General features: G+C 37.3%; 1 protein-coding gene across 1 annotated transcript; it reads right to left on the bottom strand.

Annotated features, from left to right (window-relative positions):
- Nucleotides 1-10,171: 10,171 nt before the first annotated feature.
- Nucleotides 10,172-13,575, bottom strand: LOC128651956 (kinesin-like protein KIF11). The gene is given in 4 exon segments (XM_053704918.1): nt 10,172-10,495; nt 10,497-10,616; nt 10,618-10,754; nt 10,756-13,575. Coding segments are annotated over 4 exon segments (3,156 nt in total). The 3' UTR covers nt 10,172-10,416.
- Between the last annotated feature and the right edge of the window lie 7,192 nt (nt 13,576-20,767).

Raw genomic sequence — 20,767 nt, 5'->3', positions numbered from 1 at the left:
TTGCAAGGACACTCAAAAGCCTGCCATCCATGGATTCTGTCAGTGTTTTGATCTGTTCACCATCAACATTGCGTGCAGCAGCAACCACAGCCTCCCAGACACTGTTCAGAGAGGTGTACTGTTTTCCCTCCTTGTAAATCTCACATTTGATGATGGACCACAGGTTCTCAATGGGGTTCAGATCAGGTGAACAAGGAGGCCATGTCATTAGATTTTCTTCTTTTATACCCTTTCTTGCCAGCCACGCTGTGGAGTACTTGGACGTGTGTGATGGAGCATTGTCCTGCATGAAAATCATGTTTTTCTTGAAGGATGCAGACTTCTTCCTGTACCACTGTTTGAAGAAGGTGTCTTCCAGAAACTGGCAGTAGGACTGGGAGTTGAGCTTGACTCCATCCTCAACCCGAAAAGGCCCCACAAGCTCATCTTTGATGATACCAGCCCAAACCAGTACTCCACCTCCACCTTGCTGGCGTCTGAGTCGGACTGGAGCTCTATGCCCTTTACCAATCCAGCCATGGGCCCATCCATCTGGCCCATCAAGACTCACTCTCATTTCATCAGTCCATAAAACCTTAGAAAAATCAGTCTTGAGATATTTCTTGGCCCAGTCTTGACGTTTCAGCTTGTGTGTCTTGTTCAGTGGTGGTCATCTTTCAGCCTTTCTTACCTTGGCCATGTCTCTGAGTATTGCACACCTTGTGCTTTTGGGCACTCCAGTGATGTTGCAGCTCTGAAATATGGCCAAACTGGTGGCAAGTGGCATCTTGGCAGCTGCACGCTTGACTTTTCTCAGTTTCTGGGCAGTTATTTTGCGCCTTGGTTTTTCCACACGCTTCTTGCGACCCTGTTGACTATTTTGAATGAAACGCTTGATTGTTCGATGATCACGCTTCAGAAGCTTTGCAATTTTAAGAGTGCTGCATCCCTCTGCAAAATATCTCACTATTTTTGACTTTTCTGAGCCTGTCAAGTCCTTCTTTTGACCCATTTTGCCAAAGGAAAGGAAGTTGCTTAATATTATGCACACCTAATATAGGGTGTTGATGTCATTAGACCACACCCCTTCTCATTTCAGAGATGCACATCACCTAATATGCTTAATTGGTAGTAGGCTTTCGAGCCTATACAGCTTGGAGTAAGACAACATGCATAAAGAGGATGATGTGGTCAAAATACTCATTTGCCTAATAATTCTGCACACAGTGTATATATATATATATATATATATATATATATATATATATATATATATATATATAGATTGTACCAGCACCCCTAGTTTAATAAGTATCACAGTTATATACACTGAGGATAAATATTGTGTATCCTATATAAGGACACACTTCTCAGTGTAGTGCACGGTAAGGGTATTTAGTTAATATTTAAATAGAAAGAAAAAAAGACCCTTATTGTTCCAGCACCCAACTATGTATTGAACAATATGATATTAGTCTCAGAATACAGATATGGCCAAAAATAAAAAACAAATTCATAAAAGTGCGTGATTAATTCTGTTTTTATACAAGTCACAGCAATACAATGATAATAAGCATTACCCCCAAATCTAGAGCTAATATTACACAACCCGGGTTGTAGGTAAGAGTTCATAGGTATAGTCCCTTGGTGCTTCGGTGTAAAGAAATTTATATATTTTCAAATGCCTTTAGTTAGCATATTTGTAATCCAAAAGTGGAAATCAACGTTAATGCAGGTGCGGCACCAAATTTTGCAACACTCACAATGCAGGATTTATAACTTGTATCGCAGCATTCTTAATGCAGTATTGAAACTTGTATCAACTTCAACAAGATATCAAAAGATGGCAACTTAACATTACCATATTCATCTTGATTTTAACAGCTCTGTTCAGCATATTGTAACACGATAAACAAGTACCTGTATCCTTGGTGTCAAGGTGCCAAAAACTACCTGCTCATTGCTTCCAGCTACTTCAACAAAGACCGGGACTTTTAACTTTGTCACCTTTACTCTTCCTCCGCAGTTGTCGGCTCTTTAAGTGCATCCGCACGCCTTTTCCTATAGCGGAGATGTAGAATTCTTGGGGGATCAGCTGCTAGACGGTGCTCAGCTGTTGCACCGCTCAAACAAACAAACAAGCAGCTACGCGCGTTTCACCCGGGTTCCATTCGGGCTTCTTCCGGCTGTGCATGATTGGAGAATACTCTCCATAGAATTTAAACAGTATGCTCCGCCTTCCAACACTTTTCTTATCAATATACATAAGCCATTCAGGTGAAATATTAAACAAAAATAACTATTTACATTGCTTTGCTATTTTAAACATAAAATGAAATTACACACTTTATTAGTAAGAACTCTAATGTTGTTAGTTCGAATACCGCCGAGTCAATGACAAATTCAAATCCACTTTTGTAATGTGGCACAGAATTGCAAATTATTAGCAGATTAATTATCCTTTATTTTACTTCATTCTCCTAGAAAAGAACCAAAGTTTAATTCTTCATTTAAACCATCTGGTTTTAGACTTTTAAGATTAAAAATCCATTTGCTTTCTTTGCATAATAGAATTTGATCTAAATTGCCTCCTCTACCCTTCAGGTCAACTATTTCTAAGCCTCTGAATTTTAAAAGTTTTTTATTACTGTCATGAAATTCTGCAAAGTGACGAGCCACACTGCTAGTTTTGGTGCATTTATTTTTAATGTCCCTTTTATGTTCTTTTATTCTTTCTTTGAGCTCCCTATAGGTTTTGCCTATATAGTACCGAGGACAATTACAGGACACCATATATATTACTCCTTCACTTTTACAGGTTATACGTCCCTTCACTGTATGGAAGGAGCCAAATCTGTCACAGAATTTCTTGCCTGTATGCATATTAATACAAACTGAGCAGTGGGAACATTTTAAATTACAATTTTTCTTGTTAGTTAACCAATTTCCTGTGTTTTTATTTTCATAATGGCTCTGAACCAGAAAATCTTTTAAATTTGGTGCTCTTTTTGGAGTCATTAATGGAGAGTCACCTACAAATTTGGATCTGGGTCTGATAATCTAAGAAAAATACAGAGAGCTGCATTACGTGATTTACAAAATGACACCGCAATAACCATTAAGCCCTCAGATAAGGGCGTTAATATTGTAGTCCTGAACACTAAGGACTACATTGACGAATGTCATAGACTATTAAGAGATAATAAACAATATAGTATTTTGCGCTTCAATCCTACAGAAATTTATAAAGAAGAATTGTTTCAAATCTTAATGAAAGCAAAAGTGAAGGGATTATCAACCAGAGAGAATTTGATTTCCTATTTGTAAAGTTTCCGAAAACTGCCACCTTTTACAGCCTGCCAAAACTTCATAAGAATAAGTTGCCACCTCCAGGTCGCCCCATCATATCGGGCAGAGGCTCATTAACTGAGAAAATTTCACAGTATGTGGATTTTTGCCTTAGACCAAATTTATTAAATCTCCCCTCATATATAAAAGACACACTGGATGTACTGAAAAAACTCAATGACATAACTGTCACCACAAATACCCTATTGGTTGCGATAGACGTCGAATCACTTTATTCAAGTATTCCCCATGATAAAGGGGTAGAGGCAATCAAATATTTTTTTTAATTCAGAGAGGTTCAGAGTATGATAAGCATACTAATTTTGTTTTGGAACTTTTAGCTTTTATTTTGAAACATAATTATTTTCTTTTTGGTAACAAATGTTATCAACAGAATGTAGGAACAGCAATGGGGACCTGTTTTGCCCCTACATTTGCTTGCCTCTACCTAGGTAAATGGGAATTTGAACACATACTGAACAGCGCAGAAATAAATGACTCTATCTCTCTATGGCTGAGATTCATCGATGATGTGTTCCTCCTGTGGGAGGACACTGAGATGAAACTCTTAGAATGTATGCAAAAGTTAAATAATAATGAATGGAACTTAAAATTCTCCTATAGTTATAGTAAGAAAGAGATCACTTTCTTAGACTTACGAATTATCAATGACAACAACAGTTTAAAAACAGCTACATTTCGCAAAGATACTGCAGGGAATGCCCTATTATCATTTGACAGTCACCATCCAAAAAAACTTATACATAATATACCCTATCGTCAATTTCTGAGACATAAAAGAAATTGCTCAGACAATGACCAATTTAAGATCGAGGCTAGGGCTTTAAATAAGAGATTCAAAGCAAGAGGTTACACCCAACAATGTTTAAGAAAAGCATTCAACAAAACTAAGAATAAGAATAGGGAAGACCTGCTGTATGAAAAATTGGAAGATACATCAAATACATCCCTAGTTCGATTCAAAGGGACTTACAACCAAAAATGGCAAGAAATTTGTTCAATCCTAAGAAAACATTGGCATATATTATGGATTGATAAATCAATTGGGAAATTTGTAGGTGACTCTCCATTAATGACTCCAAAAAGAGCACCAAATTTAAAAGATTTTCTGGTTCAGAGCCATTATGAAAATAAAAACACAGGAAATTGGTTAACTAACAAGAAAAATGGTAATTTCAAATGTTCCCACTGCTCAGTTTGTATTAATATGCTTACAGGCAAGAACTTCTGTGACAGATTTGGCTCCTTCCATACAGTGAAGGGACGTATAACCTGTAAAAGTGAAGGAGTAATATATATGGTGTCCTGTAATTGTCCTCGGTACTATATAGGCAAAACCTATAGGGAGCTTAAAGAAAGAATAAAAGAACATAAAAGGGACATTCAACATAAATGCACCAAAACTAGCAGTGTGGCTCGTCACTTTGCAGGATTTCATGACAGTAATAAAAAACTTTTAAAATTCAGAGGCTTAGAAATAGTTGACCTGAATGGTAGAGGAGGCAATTTAGATCAAATTCTATTATGCAAAGAAAGAAAATGGATTTTTAATCTTAAAAGTCTAAAACCAGATGGTTTAAATGAAGAATTAAACTTTGGTTCTTTTCTAGGAGAATGAAGTAAAATAAAGGATAATTAATCTGCTAATAATTTGCAATTCTGTGCCACATTACAAAAGTGGATTTGAATTTGTCATTGACTCGGCGGTATTCGAACTAACAACATTAGAGTTCTTACTAATAAAGTGTGTAATTTCATTTTATGTTTAAAATAGCAAAGCAATGTAAATAGTTATTTTTGTTTAATATTTCACCTGAATGGCTTATGTATATTGATAAGAAAAGTGTTGGAAGGCGGAGCATACTGTTTAAATTCTATGGAGAGTATTCTCCAATCATGCACAGCCGGAAGAAGCCCGAATGGAACCCGGGTAAAATGCGCGTAGCTGCTTGTTTGTTTGTTGGAGCGGTGCAACAGCTGAGCACCGTCTAACAGCTGATCCCCCAAGAATTCTACATCTCCGCTATAGGAAAATGCGTGCGGATGCACTTAAAGAGCCGACAACTGCAGAGGAAGAGTAAAGGTGACAAAGTTGAAAGTCCCGGTCTTTGTTGAAGTAGCTGGAAGCAATGAGCAAGCAGTTTTTGGCACCTTGACACCAAGGATACAGGATAAACAAACAAACGAAGGGTGGTGTGAGTGCTAGTCAGAGAAAAGGTTTTTGTGCTTAAATCCCTAATGTGGTCTGATAAAATCTCCAATTACAGACTGTTAGACAAAGAGGTGAGAATGGTGTGGGATAAGCGCTCCAGCAAAATAGAGCCAACCAGATTATTATATAGATAAAATGAAATAACAAGATGACCCAATAGTACTAAAAAAGAATTTATATAGCAACTTAGATGAATAACTTGTTAACACATACAAAATATGTTAGCATATACACAATTACATAAGATGCCGGCATCAAAAACAGTAAAACATACTGATCATATTTAAAAAACAGGAAAAAACGGCCGATATAAAATTTATAAAAATTCCCTGAGTGTACCGTAAAAATATCTATGAACAAACTTGATAAAGGTAAATGGCTCTTAACACAGTAAATTTAACTCGGCTAAATGTTGCCAGTATTTAGATTAAGCAATGAGATGTTTGATCACAGTATTAGGTGGAGGCGTCTGATCTGTTCAGCCATTAGGAGTAACTGTGAGTGATGGATCATGAGGTGTGACGTCACGTCACCTGACTATTATATTTCCTCCAATCTCTGTGATATGCTTAGACACAGCGAATTTGAAAAATGTATCCAATTTTATAGTTATGTCAAAGTGTAGTTGATTGTGTGATAGTTAGTAGCAATACTTGCGAATGTCCAGTGTCCGATAATCTGTCCAGATTTTTTTAGCAGGTTTGTTTTATCAGCAGCTCTGGATCCTATGAAATGTTAATCCGTCTTGTTTTGTATCCGTTCTGGAACGTGAAACTTGTCTTTTTGAAGAAGCTCCTAAGCACTTAGTTGTTATCCCCACTTTTTGTGTTTAATAGGGCTATGATGGGAGCAAGAAAGAAACAAAGGGGCACACAGGAATTATTCATACATCGATCTCAGTGTTAAATCAAGGAGATAGAAATGAACCTGTTTTTTGTGCCAATAGAACAATTCAGCAGTTCAATAGCCTTAGTGGATAATTGGTTACACACAGGGATTATTCATATGTCTTCTCTCTATATTTATCATAGAGATAGAGATGAACCTGTGGATTGTAACACTATCAATAATAAATTCTCATATGACAGGAGTAAGCAAATCTAGGCGTTTCGGCAGTGTTAGCTGCCTTTATCAAGATGCTTACTACATAAAGTTACTACCTTTTTATAGGGAGTGTGTAATTAATGACAGGTGTTGTCAGAGGATAGTCTAAATTAACCCTTCGATGTTTTTAAGGTAAATGTCTTGAGGTTAAATACATAGATAAATAAGGTGCATTAGATAAGTGTTTACATTTTTTTAAAAATAATATTCCATCTAATTTAACCCATTGGGTATTTTTGAAGTGAATGCCATTAAAGTTAAATATAAATAAAACATGGTATACTTAATTGATGTTTCAATTTAAATTTAAAAAACATTCTATCGTTTTATGTTCAATGTCATGTTAACTATATGTGAGAATGTGAAAATAAGCATGAAGTTATAGTTGCCTATATCTCAGAATTGCACTAGAAAAATGTTATTGTAATTTTGGTTTTACCTGAAAATGATTTATATATATGGATATACATTGCTCCAACAGTTTTTTTCATTTTATTATAATAATCTTGCAAAATTGCAATATCAGGTTGTGGTAAGCGCTCAAAGTGTATAGAAAATCAACTACCTATATACTAAAGAGTGAGGGGGAGATATAATATAAAGTAATAATGTGATGTGTATATGTAGCTTAAAAGGAAGCTATTGTACGGTCTCGTTTATGTTTATTTCGATAGTATATGAATTCGATTGTTAACGAAATAGTATTTTATATTACAGATGTAGTTAAAGTGTATGTTCAACTATTTTGTTTAATCTAGTAACTAGTTATAAGATCGAATTGAGGTCAAAGGAACTATTAAGTCCCAATGGGTGTACTGTTTTATATTCAAATATAAGTTCTGCTTCTTTTTTTAGGAGTACCTTTTCTATATTTCCCCTTCTATTGTTAGGTCTAATTTTTTTCATTCCCCAACATTGAAAACATTTAAGGTCTCCATGGTGTATTTCAGTGAAATGTTTATAAAGTATGGTTTTTGTAGTTTTATGTTCTATATTCCAGATATGTTCTCTCATCCTATCTTTGAATGTGCGACTGGTTTGACCTATATAAAATAAATATATTTGAATATAAAACAGTACACCCATTGGGACTTAATAGTTCCTTTGACCTCAATTCTATCTTATAACTAGTTACTAGATTAAACAAAATAGTTGAACATACACTTTAACTACATCTGTTATAATCTGTCTTGCAATTTTGCAAGATTATTATAATAAAATGAAAAAAACTGTTGGAGCAATGTATATCCATATATATAAATCATTTTCAGGTAAAACCAAAATTACAATAAAATTTTTCTAGTGCAATTCTGAGATATAGGCAACTATAACTTCACGCTTATTTTCACATTCTAACATATAGTTAACATGACATTGAACATAAAACGATGGAATGTTTTTTAAATTTAAATTGAAACATCAATTAAGTATACCATGTTTTATTTATATTTAACTTTAATGGCATTCACTTCAAAAATACCCAATGGGTTAAATTAGATGGAATATTATTTTCAAAAAAATGTAAACACTTATCTAATGCACCTTATTTATCTATGTATTTAACCTCAAGACATTTACCTTAAAAACATCGAAGGGTTAATTTAGACTATCCTCTAACAACACCTGTCATTAATCACACACTCCCTATAAAAAGGTAGTAACTTTATGTAGTTAGCATCTTGTTAAATGCAGCTTACACTACTGAAACTTGTAGATTTGCTTACTCCTGTCATTTGAGAATTTATTATTGATAGTGTTACAATCCACAGATTCATCTCTATCTCTATGATAAATATAGAAAGAAGACATATGAATAATCCCTGTGTGTAACCAATTATCCACTAAGGCTATTGAACTGCTGAATTGTTCTATTGGCACAAAAAACAGGTTCATTTCTATCTCCTTGATTCAACACCGAGATCGATGTATGAATAATTCCTGTGTGCCCCTTTGTTTCTTTCTTGCTCCCATCATAGTCCTATTAAACACAAAAAGTGGGGATAACAACTAAGTGCTTAGGAGCTTCTTCAAAAAGACAAGTTTCACGTTCCAGAACGGATACAAAACAAGACAGATTAACATTTCATAGGATCCAGAGCTGCTGATAAAACAAACCTGCTAAAAAAATCTGGACAGATTATCGGACACTGGACATTCGCAAGTATTGCTACTAACTATCACACAATCAACTACACTTTGACATAACTATAAAATTGGATACATTTTTCAAATTCGCTGTGTCTAAGCATATCACAGGGATTGGAGGAAATATAATAGTCAGGTGACGTGACGTCACACCTCATGATCCATCACTCACAGTTACTCCTAACGGCTGAACAAATCAGACGCCTCCACCTAATACTGTGATCAAACATCTCATTGCTTAATCTAAATACTGGTAACATTTAGCCGAGTTAAATTTACTGTGTTAAGAGCCATTTACCTTTATCAAGTTTGTTCATAGATATTTTTACGGTACACTCAGGGAATTTTTATAAATTTTATATCGGCCGTTTTTTCCTGTTTTTTAAATATGATCAGTATGTTTTACTGTTTTTGATGCCGGCATCTTATGTAATTGTGTATATGCTAACATATTTTGTATGTGTTAACAAGTTATTCATCTAAGTTGCTATATAAATTCTTTTTTAGTACTATTGGGTCCTCTTGTTATTTCATTTTATCTATATAATAATCTGGTTGGCTCTATTTTGCTGGAGCGCTTATCCCACACCATTCTCACCTCTTTGACCAAGGATACAGGTACTTGTTTATCGTGTTACAATATGCTGAACAGAGCTGTTAAAATCAAGATGAATATGGTAATGTTAAGTTGCCATCTTTTGATATCTTGTTGAAGTTGATATAAGTTTCAATACTGCATTAAGAATGCTGCGATACAAGTTATAAATCCTGCATTGTGAGTGCTGCAAAATTTGGTGCCGCACCTGCATTAACGTTGATTTCCACTTTTGGATTACAAATATGCTAACTAAAGGCATTTGAAAATATATAAATTTCTTTACACCGAAGCACCAAGGGACTATACCTATGAACTCTTACCTACAACCCGGGTTGTGTAATATTAGCTCTAGATTTGGGGGTAATGCTTATTATCATTGTATTGCTGTGACTTGTATAAAAACAGAATTAATCACGCACTTTTATGAATTTGTTTTTTATTTTTGGCCATATCTGTATTCTGAGACTAATATCATATTGTTCAATACATAGTTGGGTGCTGGAACAATAAGGGTCTTTTTTTCTTTCTATTTAAATATATATTTATGCTATGTTTTTATGCTGATGAAGGAGGCAAGACCTCCGAAAACGTTACAGAAATAAAAGTAACCTGTTTATGAAAGTCCTGAGAGTGCATTTTCTTTTGGCTGCATATATATATATATATATATATATATATATATATACACAACCCCATTTGAAAATTCAATTCACCCTGTACTCTATTGAGAGCACATTATTAATACATTATTTGGTGTGTTTTTTTTTTTTTTTGCCGATTACATAGTTTTATTGTTTTGTACACGTATACATACACATTATGTACAAAGAGTTGCCAACATTTTACCAAAAAGACATTACATTTAAAATGAAAAAAATATATATAATCTCAAACATTTAAAACAAATAAGTATCTGCATAGGTAACATTTAAAGATACATAAAGAAAGGTTCCTGAATGATGACAAAAATAGGATACAGTACAATATAAAGACAAACAAACAAAAAAGTTTAGTTCTGTACTCTCAGTGGAAGCTTAGACCTGGCAAAAGATTGCTCTGCTTCTTCTATGAGTTTAGAACGCTCCAAAATTTGAATTGTTTTCTTTTTCTTTTCTGCTTCGTTTTTTTTGCTGGAAAAAGGGAACGCCACCATTATCTTGGCAGGTAACATTGAGATCTATACATGGCGCTTCACTGATAATGCTGTCACAGCTGATGGTCAACAGGTTCCTCTACCATACAATCGGTGCTAGCAATGAGAGCCATGAGATCCTGTTTCTGTTGCCTGAATTGCTTCAGTAGCAATTCTCGGGACTTTGTCTTCATTAGCAAAGATGGATAATTAAAAATCCCTCCTCTGAGGAGTCCTGCCAGTTGGGATGTCATGTTTGAGCTCTTCCATAAGATAGGAGTACACTTTATTGAGAGCCATCTGAGCATGCTTTTGAAGTTCTAACTTTTGGTCTACAAGCATTAGCTTGTCATCGTTGACCTGCTCTAATAGGATGCCCAGAGCCTTCTCCTCAGCTAGACACTGATGGTTCACATGTTCAGTAATCTCAGTCACCGATGAGCCACACCAGTCTTCTACATTCTTCTGTAGGTCCTGGAGCTGTGATTTAGTAGCTTGTAGATAGCACATATTCTGATCTGCAAAGGAGCCAACCTGGACACTGGCATTTTCACACCACTCTTCTGTATTCTGAGAGATGGCATTAATGGTGCTGCTAAGATGCCCACACTGCCTGGTGGACTCCTCCAGGGTGCTCAGATTGGAGCCAGTGAGATCCCTGACCTCCGTAGCCATGTCCTGAGACTGACTCACAAATTTCTGATGGGATGATATAGCCAAGATGAGATCTGAAGAAAGTCTATCTATATCTTCTTGAAAGCAGCTATTAGATTTCTTTAAATTTTCTTGCTTTGCCAAAAGCCCAGAAAAGTTTTGATTTGTCTCCATTGCTAGGACGTTCAATTGGTTTTGAAGTGAAGTGATGAGATGATTCATACCCTGTGCATTAGCAGTTTGAGCCGTTATCAGGTCTTCTTTAATTTTCTCATACTCCAGAGACATGCTTGTTAGAGCATTTTTAGAATCCAAACGTAGCTGATGTAACATCATGGAGTGCCCAGTGAAAAAAGAATTCAATTCTTCTTTATGGGATTCAATCTTGTCAGCAACAAGTGAAAAATTCTGCAAAGAGCAGCTTAAGCGAGAATTTAAGTCCAAAACAGATGTCACAATGGGCATTAGATCATCTTTCAAAGCTTTGTTCAAAGCAGACCTGTGCTCCGCCATCAACTTTTGCAGATCAACTTTAACCTGGGTAGACAAAGATTCTTGCTTTAATATTTCACCAACAGTTCGAGTAACTTCTCTGCCAACAGTCTCCTTAACAGACGCAAAGGATGTTTCAACAGTGGTAGCAGTGGCTTTTAATGAAGAAGAACTGGCAGACAGAAGATCACTGAAAGACGTTCTGTATAAGTCAAGCATTCCCTGCTGCTTTTCTTCATATTCATTCACAGACTTGTTAATGTTGTTGAACATTTTATCCATTTGGCCTGCAAAGGATTCTTGTACTTCTGCGTTGTACTGCTCAAGAGACCTCTTGCGATCTAACTTTTCATGCAGACCAGACACGTCTTTTGTGGTCTCTTGAATGGTGCTTAGTAACTTGCTGGCGGTGTTGTGCAACTTCTTCTCTGTTGTTTCCAAGACAGACACTACAAATGCCTCCTCAGCCAGCTGCACCTTTGATTCGTGCAGGTTCTTCTGTGTTTCCTCTAACTCCTTCTCCTTACATTGCAGTACGGTGGTGCATTCTTCCAGCTCTTTCTTACGGTCTGTGAACAATTCTGTGATCCGCTTCAGCTCTTCTTCCATAGCTGCAATCTTATCCGTAAACTCAGCAATTTGCTCTTCTTGGCACATAATTTTTCCCTGCATTTGCTCATAGTTTTCAACAGACAGGAAGACGCCATTCTTTTCTCTAGCTGCAGCAAGATCTCTTTTCAGCCGCTCAATCTCTTCAGTGTATTCCTTAATAAGGGCCCGTTTGGCAAGTTTCTGATTAACTTCAGGTTTGTTCATAATATTCTTTGCTCTGTGGGCATATTCTAAAGTGCTCACAGTTTCCTCCAGGTTAATAGATGCAGGGGAAACCGTGGCAATTATAGAAGTTTTTGTTCTTCCTCCAAGAGAATCTTGCAGGATCCTTGTGAGTTTAGATTCTCTGTATGGAATGTGTGGTGCTCTCTCAACAAGAGCAGTAATCACCCGGCCCAAAGTCAGAAGAGACTGGTTGATATTCCCAGCTTCCCGGGCTCTTTTGTCCACTGCACCAGAGCGACCAATGTTTTCACTTCCTGCCAGATCCACCAAATTCAGTTTCCCAATCTTAACAAGTTCTTCCCCATCCATTGTAGTTTCTTTCATATGAATTGTGACAGAAAAAAACAGAATGTGACTGGAGTATGTGTTCATAAGGGTAGAAGCGGTTGTCCTCTTCGCTGCACCTCTTTCCAAGATTTGATAAACTTCATACTTGTTATGTACAGTTATTTCCTCTAATCCCTTAATGATCACACCTCGCTTGTTTCTAGGATCATCAAACATCTGAAGCCTCTCACTGACATCGGAAGAAGGGCTCAGCAGATCAAATAACTCCTCATTGTAGATTTCCAGCAAAGAGACTTTTACTGAAAATTCTGTACCACTGTCTGAAAGTTTTTCAAATATCTGATGGAGAGTTCTAGGAATTATACCAGCTAGGGGATCCTCCTCCCAGGTAAACTCTCCATCAGCTGATCTTTCTCCTTCCATGGTAAAGGTTTTTCCTGTGCCAGTTTGCCCATACGCAAACACTGTACAGTTATATCCCATGATAACTTCATCCAATATTGGACACACAACACTTCTGTACACTTCAATTTGTTTGGCAGAAGGGCCAAAAACCATGTCAAATGTATAGTTTTTCTTTCCCAGTTTATCATTTATTCCTCCAGTGCGCACAGCAACCTCTCTCCTTTGGTTATCACATTCCAGTACGGAGGTTGAGCTTGCCTTCCTTTCCAATTGATTGAACGGTCGACATCTTATAACCACCTGGATATTTTTCCCTTTCTCTTCTTTTTTGTTGGCTGTGATCAAAGGCTGGGAAGACATTGTCATTTAAAGGTGACCTTTCGATAAAAAATAAATATTTCCTCCTTTCACCGCTGTCCCTCTTGTATATCGAGCCAAGTTCTCTGACTGACAAAGCGTTAAAACAAAAACCCATTATTTGGTGTTTTACTTTGTGAATTTAATGTATTTTTAAAAATATACACTCATTTAAAATCTGATGACTGCAACACGTTCCATAAAAGTTGGGACAAGGGCAATTCAGGACAAGTTGAAATAAGAAGGTGATGTGAAACAGGTAAGGCAATCATGTAATTATAGTATATAAGGAGCCTCCAAAAAGGCCTAGTCCTTCAAGAGCAAGGTTGGGTCAAGGCTCGCCAATCTGCCAACAGATGCATCAGCGAATAATCCAACACTTTGAGAATAACAATCCCCAAAGACAAATTGATAGGATTTGGGGCATTTCACCTTCTACATTGCATAATATAATTAAAAGATTCAAGGAATCCTGTCAAATCTCAGTGCGTAAAGAGCAAGGCTGAAAACCATTTCTGAATGCGATCCCTCAGACATCACTGTCTCAAAAACCGTCAAGAGTCTGTAATGGATATCCTGACATGAACTCGGGAGTACTTTGGCAAACCTTTGACAGTCAACACCATTCGTCTCTGCATCCACAGATTCAAGTTAAGGTTTTACTATGCAAAGCAGAAGCCACACATCAACACTATCCAGAAGCGCTGCCGACTTCTCTGGGCTCGATCTCATCTGAGATGGACAGTAGCACAGTGGAATCATGTTTTGTGGTTCAAGGAGTCAACATTTCAAATACTTTTTGGAGAAAATAACCGTTGTGTTTTCCGGGCTAAAGAGGAAAAGGACTATCCAAGCTGTTATTAGCATTAGGTCCAAAAGCCAGCATCTGTCATGGTATGGGGGTGTGTCAGTGCCCATGGCATGGGTAACTTGCACATCTGTGAGGGCACTATTAATGCAGAAATATATGTATACATTTTGGAGCAACATATGCTGCCATGCAGACATTGGCCCCTACTTATCAAGCCGTCAACCGTGAATAGGCTGGAATTCCGCAGCGTATTTGTGGTGAGCCTGATTCGCCTTAGTTATCAAAGGCTACAGACCGGCAAAAGTAGAATATAGTGACGTAACATACGATCCGCCGGACTAAGTCCGACACAGATCGATGCTTACGTCACTACAGATGTTCCGAATGCAAGTTCGGCACAATCTGACTACTTTTGCTAGTTATCAAATAACTAGCATGTACGCTCGGCACTTTTCCGGCCCAGAGTACCTGGTTTTCAATCCGTCACCCTGGAGGCGGCGGATACCATAGGAATCAATGGGAGTCTGACAGCAGCAAAAGCTCATGTTCGCTGCTGCCCGATATACCATTGATTCCTATGGTAATGTCTACACCCTAACATGTACCCCGAGTCTAAACACCCCTAATCTGCCCCCCCTACACCGCCGCCACCTACATTATACTTATTAACCCCTAAACCGCCGCTCCCGGAGCCCACCGCCACTAAATAAATTGTTTAACCCCTAAACCGCCGCTCCCAGACCACGCCGCAACGAAATAAATTGTTTAACCCCTAAACCGCCTCTCCCGGAGCCCACCACCACCTACATTATATTTATTAACCCCTAATCTGCCCCCCCTACACCGCCGCCACTATATTCAATTTATTAACCCCTAAATCTAAGTCTAACTCTAACCCTAACACCCCCTAACAAATATAATTTAAATAAATCTAAATAAAATTCCTATAATTAACTAAATTATTCCTATTTAAAACTAAATACTTACCTATAAAATAAACGCTAAGATAGCTACAATATAACTAATAGTTACATTGTAGCTAGCTTAGGATTTATTTTTATTTTCCAGGCAACTTTGTATTTATTTTAACTAGGTACAATAGTTATTAAATAGTTATTAACTATTTAATAACTACCTAGCTAAAATAAATACAAATTTACCTGTCAAATAAATCCTAACCTAAGTTACAATTACACCTAACACTACACTATAATTAAATTAATAAAATAAATTAACTACAATTAAATAAAATTAAATAAAATTAACTAAAGTACAAAAAAAACAAAACACTAAATTACAGAAAATAAAAAAATAATTACAAGAATTTTAAACTAATTACACCTAATCTAATCCCCCTAATAAAATAAAAAAGCCCCCCAAAATAAAAAAAGCCCTACCCTATACTAAATTACAAATAGCCCTTAAAAGTAATCAGCATTGCCCCAAAGTAATCAGCTCTTTTACCTGTAAAAAAAAAAATACAATACCCCCCCCCCCAACATTAAAACCCACCACCCACACACCCAACAATAACCATGGAAAAACCGGCAACTGGATAAAAACTTAAAATTATCTTCAGCTTAAAAACATAGCTTGTGATTAAAAAAACATGGCACAGACAGATAGACACGTCTAACATGTTTCGGCCCCGATTGGCCTTAATCATAGACTCTTCTTGTCAGCCTCAGCTGTGTGGCTTTATTCCACTCCCTCTTATTTGATTGGTTGTCTGTGCTATGCATCTATTATACTGTTAACCCTAGATATGAGTGTGAGCTGTGTATACTCTTTCATATTCTGTGTGCTCCTTTGTATCTAAATGTGTTAAGACTTATTCTTATCTACTCTATATACTTATTAAAAAGTGCACCAATTACTCTATATAAAACATGTAATAGTTGTTACCATATGTATGTTATTGTTTATATAGCATTAGTCTTACACTTGATACATCTATACTTTCATCCTGTATGGCATATAGCTAATTACTTAAATCAAAGATGTCAGTAAAGCTACAATTTGATGGATGTTAGTTTGTATTGTTTGTATTAGATCTATCTTTAACTGACCGTAGCTGATAGTATTTTGACCATATTATACTATATCTAATACTAATCCTTAGCTTCTATTTGTGAACAAAGCTGTTTTAGGACTTATAATGATTCTTAATTTGTTATTTGCACTTGATAAACTCCATAAATAAGCTGTTTAGCTGTCACTATTAGTTACCACAAGCAATCTTTTAATGATTGTTCGTTTTCTGCTATTCACTGTACAGTATACCTCAAAGCTGCGCTATTATGGTGGTATTAACATCTATGTGTTTAACAAAATAAAAAATTAGACATAAAATGACCTTATAATGTACCAAGTTTAGTTAGCATTGGATTCTCAAGCAATTTATTGCCAATGATTAATCAAATCAGTCTCTATATTCATGCCATTAGGCATACGTGTGTACAGCTTGAAAATCCAAAATGCCTCCTTCTTGTAGAGCTCCTTGATTCTGCTACCTCCCCTTGGTTTATTTTTGATAATATCTATGATCATCCAGGTAAATGTTTTTGCACTACCTCCATGCTCATAGATAAAGTGCTTTGAAGCCCCTGCTGCTGTCCTCCCTCTCTCAATATCATTAAGATGCTCTCGTATTCGCTCACGTGTTTCTCGTGTTGTACACCCTACATACTGTTTTTGGCAAAAGGAACAAGTTATTAGATAGATTGCAAATTCTGAACGACAGTTGGTGCAGAAATTGCAATAAAAAACACATTGCGAATAGCTTGACTGGAAGATTTTGTTACTTGTAGTGTAACTACAGGCTGTACAGCCATGTGAACCACATCTATAATGGCCTTTGCAGCTGAGCCAGCTGCTTTTTTTCTGAGGTTTCCTGAGACAACTGGGTGAGACAATGTTGCCAATTGTTAAATTTCTTTTTAAAACAAAATGGCAACCTTTGTCTATCACAGTTTTCAGTGCTTCATCCGCCTTCAAAATTGGTAGATTTCTCCTGATAATCTCACAAACTTCTCTGTACTGATTAGTATAGTTGGTCACAAAAGTTATCTCACTTGTCCCTCTGGTTGTTCCTGGTAGTTTTGGTTTAAGCAGTTCAGCTTTAGGGATTTTCTGGACCTCAAAATAAGCTTTACGTAAGGGCCCCTCTGGATAGCCCCTAGCCTTGAGCTTCTTCCATAGTATCTTACTTTCTGCTTGATAATCACTTTCTCTAGAGCAGTTACGTTTCAACCTTATAAACTGGCCCTTTGCCACGCCATAATTCATATGGCGCGGATGACAGCTCTTTGCGTGTAGAAGGGCATTAGCAGCAATAGGTTTTACATATAGAGTCGATATTACTGTTCTATCTTCTATGTTCCCTTCCAATTCTACATCTAAGTATGGCACTTTTTTACTTTCAAAGACATGAGTAAACTGTAAACCTGCCCTATTGCAGTTTAAATGTTCTACAAAGGATATACTCTCTTCCTCTGTACTGGACCAAACCATTATCAAGTCGTCAATATAGCATTTGTATGCTATAATTGAGTCTCTAAATGGATTGTCATCTGCATAGACGTGGGACAGCTCCCACCAACCCATATAGATGTTGGCAAAAGCCGGGGCAAATTTTGCCCCCATAGCCGTCCCACGTCTCTGCAGATAAAACAATCCATTGAACTCAAAATAGTTGTGAGTTAATAAAAAAAGAAGTGTACGCAAAATGAAACTTTTGAGGTTGGTGTCATAATCACTAAAGCAATCCAACATGTATTTTACAGCCTCTAGGCCTTCCTTGTGGGGTATCGTCAAATAGAGGCCCACAACATCTATGGTGAGCCAACTATAATTTGGCTCCCAAACAAAGCCATCTGTCAAATTCAACAAATGCTTGGTATCCCTGAGAAATGATGAGTAGAGATTCAATCCAATTGGACACGTTCTCAAATAATGAACCTATGCCAGGCACTATTGGGCGTCCTTTAACATTCTCCAAGGATTTGTGCACCTTTGGTAGATGATGGAAGATCGGAATAACCGGTTCCTCCACCATCAAATACTCAAAGGTGACTGGATCTATCACTCCACACTCCAGTCCGTCGTCCAGCAAGTCCCTCATTTCTTTTTGATAAGTCAAAACTGGGTTCCCTCTTAACACGAGGTATACCTCCTTATCCTCAAGTTGTCTTAATGCTTCTTGGACATAGGAGCTTCTATCCATAATAACAATGGAGCCTCCCTTGTCCGAGTTCTTTATTACCAAATCTTCCCTTTGTTTCAAAAGTTTAAGACCTTTTTTTTGGTTCACTGTTAGGTTCTCTTTATGGCTTTTACCTTGTGACTTTAGTTTCACTAAATCCTCCTCCCACACACCCAACCCTACTTTAAAACCCACCCAATCCCCCCTTAATAAAACCTAACACTAACCCCTTGAAGATCACCCTACCTTGAGACGTCTTCACCCAACCGGGCACAAGTGGTCCTCCAGACGGGTAGAAGTCTTCATCTTATCAGGGCAGAAGTCTTCATCTTATCCAGGCAGAAGAGGACCTCCAGGTGGGCAGAAGTCTTTATCCAGACGGCATCTTCTATCTTCATCCATCCGACAAGGAGCGGCTCCATCTTGAAGACATCCGACGCGGAGCATCCATCCAGACCGACGACTACCCAACGAATGACGGTTCCTTTAAATGACGTCATCCAAGATGGCATCCCTTGAATTCCGATTGGCTGATAGAATTCTATCAGCCAATCGGAATTAAGGTAGGAAAAATCCTATTGGCTGATGCAATCAGCCAATAGGATTGAGCTTGCATTCTATTGGCTGTTCCAATCAAGACTTCTCCCGACTTCATTGAGGACTTAGGCCCGGTTTGGTGAAGACATCTCAAGGTAGGGTGATCTTCAAGGGGTTAGTGTTAGGTTTTATTAAGGGGGGATTGGGTGGGTTTTAGAGTAGGGTTGGTGTGTGGGTGGTGAGTTTCAATGTTGGGGGGTATTGTAATTTTTTTTTACAGGTAAAAGAGCTGATTACTTTGGGGCAATACCCTGCAAAAAGCCCTTTGAAGGGCTATTTGTAATTTAGTATAGGGTAGGGCTTTTTTATTTTGGGGGGCTTTTTTATTTTATTAGGGGGATTAGATTAGGTGTAATTAGTTTAAAATTCTTGTAATTATTTTTTTATTTTCTGTAATTTAGTGGGGGGGGGGGTTGTACTTTAGTTAATTTTATTTAATTGTAATTAATTTATTTAATTAATGTAATAATAGTGTAGTGTTAGGTGTAATTGTATCTTAGGTTATGATTTATTTTACAGGTACATTTGTATTTATTTTATCTAGGTAGTTATTAAATAGTTAATAACTATTTAATAACTATTGTACCTAGTTAAAATAAATACAAAGTTGCTTGTAAAATAAAAATAAAGCCTAAGCTAGCTACAATGTAATTATTAGTTATATTGTAGCTATCTTAGGGTTTATTTTATAGGTATTTAGTTTTAAATAGGAATAATTTAGTTAATAATAGGAATTTTATTTAGATTTATTTAAATTATATTTAAGTTAGGGGGTGTTAGGGTTAGAGTTAGACTTAGATTTAGTGGTAATAAATTTAATATAGTGGCGGCGGTGTAGGGGGGGCAGATTAGGGGTTAATAAATATAATGTAGGTGGCGGTGGGCTCCGGGAGCGGCGGTTTAGGGGTTAAACACTTTGTTTAGTTGCGGCGGGGTCCGGGAGCGGCAGGATAGGGGTTAATACCTTTATGTAGGTGGCGGTGGTATAGGGGGCGGCAGATCAGGGGTTAATATGTATAATGTAGGTGGCGGTGGCTCCGGATTGGCGGTTTAGGGGTTAATAACTTTATTTAGTTGCGGCGGGGTCCGGGAGCGGCGGTTTAGGGTTTAAAACATTTATTAGAGCTGCAGCGGGGTCCGTGAGCGGCAGTTTAGGGGTTAATACATTTATTAGAGTTGCAGCGGGGTCCGGGAGTGGCGGTTTCGGGGTTAATAACTTTATTTCGTTGCGGGGGGCTCCGGGAGTGGCGGTATAGGGGGTAAAACAGTATAGTATAGTGTGGGTGCTTAGTGACAGGGTAGCAGTAAAGCTGTAAAAAACCCAAAGAGCAGCGAGATCGATGACTGTTAGTTAACAACAGTCCGCTGCTCATTGCTCCGTACTTGGTGCGTGGCTTTTTGACAGCTTTTTTGATAATTTTGGAGAACGTATTCAGGTCCGCGGCAGCGATGTTAGGCGAACTTAGGCGAGCGTATTGGTGCCAGCGAATGCAGGTAAGTTGACAGGTTGATAAATAGAGGCCATTGTCTTTTCCAGGGACGTCCCTGCATTTTCCAGCAGGACAACGCCAAACCAAAGCATG

This window comes from Bombina bombina, chromosome 3 (assembly GCF_027579735.1).
Source record: "Bombina bombina isolate aBomBom1 chromosome 3, aBomBom1.pri, whole genome shotgun sequence".
NCBI lineage: Eukaryota > Metazoa > Chordata > Amphibia > Anura > Bombinatoridae > Bombina > Bombina bombina.
Note: the sequence above shows the minus strand (reverse complement) of the source record. Positions and strands in the feature narration are given on the sequence as shown.